The sequence below is a fragment of the Kryptolebias marmoratus genome, unplaced genomic scaffold, assembly GCF_001649575.2.
Source record: "Kryptolebias marmoratus isolate JLee-2015 unplaced genomic scaffold, ASM164957v2 Scaffold125, whole genome shotgun sequence".
In the NCBI taxonomy this organism is placed as follows: domain Eukaryota; kingdom Metazoa; phylum Chordata; class Actinopteri; order Cyprinodontiformes; family Rivulidae; genus Kryptolebias; species Kryptolebias marmoratus.
This window is the reverse complement of record NW_023665859.1, coordinates 347-6,323: the sequence shown is the minus strand read 5'-3', so window position 1 is coordinate 6,323 and position 5,977 is coordinate 347. Positions and strand designations below refer to the sequence as shown.

At 44.3% G+C, this 5,977-nt stretch overlaps 1 protein-coding gene across 2 annotated transcripts in view; it reads right to left on the bottom strand.

The window, feature by feature from the left end:
- The window catches only part of LOC108228826 (transcription factor E3), a gene marked incomplete at its 5' end in the record, with an annotated part of 11,076 nt that extends 5,389 nt beyond the window's left edge, over positions 1–5,687 (bottom strand). For both annotated transcript variants that reach the window (XM_025003335.2, XM_017404447.3), the window contains 5 exon segments: positions 4,188–4,286; positions 4,818–4,997; positions 5,114–5,282; positions 5,363–5,428; positions 5,589–5,687. In XM_025003335.2, the coding sequence (XP_024859103.1) occupies positions 4,188–4,286; positions 4,818–4,997; positions 5,114–5,282; positions 5,363–5,428; positions 5,589–5,687 (613 nt within the window).
- Positions 5,688–5,977: the final 290 nt, after the last annotated feature.

The following is a 5,977-nucleotide window of genomic DNA, read 5'->3' as shown; positions in this document are numbered from 1 at the left end:
CACCTGAGCAGTGCCACAGACTGATCGACTCCATGCCACGCCGCATTGCTGCAGTAATACAGGCCAAAGGAGGCCCAACTAAATACTGAGTGCTGTACATGCTCATACTTTTCATGTTCATACTTTTCAGTTGGCCAACATTTCTATAAATCCCTTGTTTTTATTGGTCTTCAGTAATATTCTAATTTTCTGATATGATGAATTTGAGATTTTCATTTGTTGTCATTTGTAATCATCAAAATTAAACGAAATAAACATTTGAAATATATGAGTTTGTATGTAATGTATAAATATAATATACAAGTTTCACTTTTTAAATGGAATTACTGAAATCAATCTACTTTTTCATGATATTCTAATTTTATGACCAGCACCTGTAAATAAACTGAATTGAATTTAAAAATGTCCCATGTGACAGGAAGTCCTTTTATGGACAGAAGCAATCAGTCAACCTGCTGTGAAGTCTGTCTGAGCTGGTACCACTGATGTCTGCGGGGACACTGTGACTTTCATCTCAAAGGTCAGAGGTCACTGTTCCTGATCTACAGATTTTTGGGCTTTCTGCTTGTTTTGAGGAAGGAGTAGTGAACTGAAAATGTTGAAAACCACAACAGGTAAATATGAATAACGGTGACTCAGCATTTATGGCTTGGTATCTTGATTCAGTCATTTAGTTCATGTGTCTGGTCTGCTGTGCTGATCCAGATCCAGGTTCTTCATGTCTGCAGCAGATAGTTCAGCTCCAACAGGGTGATGATCCTTCTGGACCCCTGAGTTCCTCTCAGGAATCTGGTCTGGTTCAGTAGTCTGAGTCCAGACTGTTCTCCTCTGTGGTTCCACAACAGTGATTCAAGGAACTAAAGTCTTTCAGAGAAGGACGTTCTACCTTCAACACTCTGGTTCTGTTCGGAGAGAACTTGGAGCTTCATGTTGTTCCTCAGTTTGGGTTAAAGTTGCTCAGTGACTGAATGTAAAGATCTGAGGTGATAAACAAATAAAACTGAGCTTTTCTGATAAAAAATTACAGATACAGTAGAACTGAAGTTCTTGTAACCAATGCATCGTTTCCTCTTTCAGAAGAAAAAAGCAGCTGCACTGTAAAACTCCTTAAAGTTGATGTTAGCCCAATAATGAGTAAACAGGAGCTTGTTTCTGCTTTGACTGAACGGCAGTGGAACAGAAAGCTTCCTCCGTCAGCAGCTGCAGGTCTGAACACAAAACTAACGGCATGTTTTACCTCCGATTTAATCCTCTTCTCATGATCCGGCAGAATCACCAAAATCCTCATTTTCTCTGATTTCACACACGCACATGAACACACACTCCGAGCTGCCTCTCTTCCTCTTTCTGCTCACAGGACTGTTGAAAAATGGGGAAACGTCTCTTTAAGACAAAACAGAAACACTCCCAGAGCTTTATTATCTCTCCAGCACACACACACACACACACACACACACATCCTAACGCTCCGCCTATAGAAAGGAGGAAATGTAGAAAACTGAAGTGATACTGTGTCAGCATGATGCTCAGTCACGTCAGCAGCTGCAGACACAGCAACATGCAAAAACCAAAGATGGAGGCCATAAAATGAAGCCAAAAACATCTGGACTGCTCCCCTGCTGGCTGTTGCAGTATTCATCATAAGCCCCGCCCATTTTGGGGGAGCCACAAAAGGAAAGAACTTTTTTTAAAGCCGGTTCTTAGTGAAACACAGCAAAAATAATCCTAATATTACCGATGGTAAAACATTTGATGACAGACTAAAGACTTGAATTAACTTTAAGCTGCTTACTGCACAGCTAAGACCGCTAACAAAGCTAACACCATCATCATCACTCTGAGTCAAGTATGACTGTTCTTTGTCTTGGTCCTTCAGGTGGGTATAAAGGCATATTTTTGTGCAGTGTGGACATGGGTGGGTTGAGGTTGGGTCTTTTTGGTGGTGGCTCTCTTCTTGTGTCTGCGCTTGTCTGCTGCGGCACGGCGGAGGGCGCCATTACACAGTGCATCGTTCATGGACCAGTCTTCTCCACGTCTTCCTGTTAGCTGCTTTTTCTTCCCAGTTCTAAAGGTCAATATGACACTTTTTGATGTATGTCTTGATGTTGTCCTTATTCCTTCTCTTATGACCTCCCGGAGCATGTTTACCAATGACAAGCTGGGAATGGAGCACTTACTTTAGAATACAAATGTGTCCTGTCCATCGGAGCTAGTGTCAGGCTATGATGGGAGTGACGGGGGAGATGTCAGCTTCTTTCAGGACCCTGATGTTGGGATATGTAACAACCACTTTGTAAACCAGGATTTTTGTCCTGGTCTGAAGATCTTGGTTTTCAAAGACCTTATTCTGAGTCTGGCACAGCTGAGGTGGTGCTGCATCTCCTCACTGATAACAACTTTGGATGATAGAAAGCTGCCTACGTAACTGAAGTGGTCCACATTTTCCAGTCTTGCATTATCAAAGTATATAGTTGGGGGTGGGACAGGGGTACTGCTGCTATTGAGTGGTGGGTCTTTTTAATGTTAACAGTTAGCCACACTGCAAATATGCTTTGATAAAGGTATCCAAGGAACACTGTACATCCTCTTCAGAGAGGGCTACCAGGGCGTTGTCATCAGCATACTGCAGCTCTATAACGGATACGGTGGTGTTCAGCAGCTGTCCATCAGTCCCCTACCTCCTGAGCCACTGCCGCACTCAACTGATGATAATATCAGTGGTACCTCTGTTTGGGTGGAATCCATTTTGAGATTCAGGTAGAATGTTTTCTGACAGGGGAACAAGCCTGGAGACACCATGGCAGTTCTTGCAATCAGCCTCGTCTCCCTTCTTGAAAATGGATGTGGTTAAAGAGATCTGGCCCACCTTCTTTCAGGACTTCTGCTGGGATGCCATCAGTTCCAGCAGCCTTATTATTCTGCAACTTTTTGAAGGCATCCTGCACCTCTTCCAGGCTGGGAGGCCCTTCTACACTCTCAGTTATGGGGTGTTGAAGCAGTTGGTCACAGGCCTCCAATTCGGCGGTGGTGTTTCTATTCCGTGTTTCTTCATAATGCTCCTTCCATCTCTCAGCCATTGACTCATTGTCTGTCTTTCGGCAGACAAAGAGGGGTTAGACAGCAGTAGCTGTGGCCCAATATCGCCCAATATCGCTTTTGTGGCATCAAAAATACCTCCAATGTCTCCAGACTACATGCTGTTGGATCTCCAGAGCCTTCTTTGTCCACCGCTTGTTTTCCAAAGTCGTAATTCGGGATTAGACAGATGTCTTTGCTTTAGCATGGGCTGTTCTCTTAGCTTTGCAGTTGATGTCATTCTGCTTGCCGCTTGGTGTCAATGAGCTATTGGATTTCTAGGTCATTCTCATCAAACCAGTCTTGATGTTTATGGGTCTTGTGGTCTTGTGGGTCTTGATGTTGGTGCAGGAATTCATGATGGTGGACTTAAGCATGTCCCAGTGATGTTCAACATCAGTTTGGGCAAAGCGCAGTCTGGTGTTGTTGTCATCTAACCACTCGATGTTAAACACTGGCTGGCTCTGAGCTTTCTGCACCCTTCTCTTCCATATGAGACAGACAGACAAGATGGAGCGAATAAGGCTATGGTCTTTTCAGCAATTGTCTGCACTGGTCATTGTTCTGGTGTTCAGGACTTCGTGGAGATCTTTGATGCGGACAATGACGTAATTTATGAGGTGACAGATTCTTGAGCGAGGATGCATCCGTGATGTTTTGAACTTGTTCTTTTGATAGAACAATAATGACACACTAACAAAGCTAACAGACATCACAGCTAACACAACTACTACAGAAGACTGTTTCTAACCAAAGTTGAGACCCAGCAAATTACTTCATCAACCATCAACCATGGAAACAATATGCAGGACATTGGCCTCGAACACCAGGATTGAACACCATGGATCTATTAGCTGGTTTATAGATGTTAAAGCGAGGCTGATTGACAGTTTTAGTCACATGGTACAAACATTAAAATCTTGATAAATAAACACAAACTCTATTTTACTGACAAAAATAAACCAAACTCGTTCATTAAAGGGAAGAAAATGGCAAACAAGATCTGTCAAGTTTTTATTACCTATACCTGAGGTTAGAGAACTGAAAACATTTTTTGAACATTTCTAATAAAATGCTGTTTTATTTTTTGTTTAAAATGACGTGTGTGTTACCGTGTTGGGGAGTTGCAGTCCAGAGTCGATCAGAGTCAGAAACTCGTCGTTCAAACTGGACTCCAGGCCGATGATGTCATCAATGATGGTTTCTTCCATCTGGGATCAGAACCACAGACCAGCTAGTCAACACTTGGTTTGGCACAAGAACCTAACAAACAAGAACCAGAACCTGCGCCCCCTGCAGGCCAGCTGCAGTAAAACCTTTAGTTCATATAAATGAATGAAACTAAAAGTTAAAAATAAACCTTTGTTGACTCATGTAGTTCTTATGTTGCTGCTCACATAATGAATATATAATTGTGTTGGGGAGTGGGCGGGGCTTACAGTGAACTGATATTATTAGATCTGTGGACGACACTAAGACAGCCGCGTTAGCCATGTCTCTCAGACCCTGACAGGAAACTGTTGGACCACCTCAACTGGAAACTGACTCAGATCCTCTCGAGGAACTGAATCAGCAGACTGAGCCAGACAGGAAGTTCTCTGCTGATCCGTTGTTTAAAGAAACAGCAACACGGTCCGTTTAGTTTGTGACCTTCACCTGTCCCTGCATGTAAGTCTGATACAGAACCAGAACCGTCAGGAAACAAACCTCGAAAGAAATGTTTACATGTTTATGTTTATTACTTCTTGCTTTGGGTTGCTGTCCATTGGCTGTCCAGGGGTGGAGCCCAGCTTAGGGGCGTGGCATGGCTGCACAGCTGGCTGCTGATTGGCTGTCTTGGTGTTGGACAGGTACTGACGAACCTGCTGCCTCTGAGCCTGCTGGATGTGGTACCTGGTGGGGTTCTCCAGGTGAGTCTGTACCTGTTGGCCACACAGGGAAGGAGTGCAGGTGCATTATGGGAAATGTAGGAAATGACCTTAGCAGCAACCAGTGTAAGTGATTTTGTTTTTGAGTGAGCTACGGTTGTTGCTCGTACCTTCAGAACCTCCACAGGAACCTGAGCAGGTCTGCAGGAGGAGGAGGAGGACACCGACACACAGATGGGTGAAGAGGAGTCCAAAGAGGAGTGATGCTGCTGCTGCTGCGCCTCCTTCTGCTCCTCCTCCAGAGCCTGCTGACGCATCAGATCCTGACGCATCAAAACCCTGCAGGAGGACAGAGAAGGTTAAACTCAGAGCGTCCACAGCCCCCTCTACAGGACAGAAGAAGAGTTAGGGTTGTTTACCTGGATGGCATGACTGACGGAAGTGAAGACGTGGATGAAGATGAGGAGGAAGCTGCTGCTGCTGAGCTGAAGACAGAAACACAATGAGATTATTATTTGGCATCATCTGAACATAAACTCTAAACTCACTTGAGCCAGGAATAACTGAATGAATGGAGTGGTTACCAGCAATTAGTCTGCACCCAAAGCAGTTCCACCTGTCAGCTGCAGGTCACAGCTGGCTTACCTGATGCTGATTGGCTGACTCTTGATCTTGTAGAAGGTGTCGCTGTCCGTAGGAATCAAACTGTCGACCTCGATGTCAGCAACAATTCCTGACTCCACCCTGAGACACAAAAAGACGGATTCAACCAATCAGGAGCCTGTTTGCTTACAGTGTGAATAAAGTCATGAGTGAAGCTGAGCGATCCCAGGAGACGGACAGAACGTCTTCATTCTCCTGCTGGACGCCAGAGAAGAAGAATGTGGACGTCTACCTGCATGTGAGGACACATGTCTGCCTTCAGCCTTTCAACAATGTCTCTGTTCTGAGAGGACATTTACTTTGTCCACACTGTGGGACATTCACAATAAACTGTCCCAAGTTCAGAAAAACAAAAACAGAAAATCGGTTAA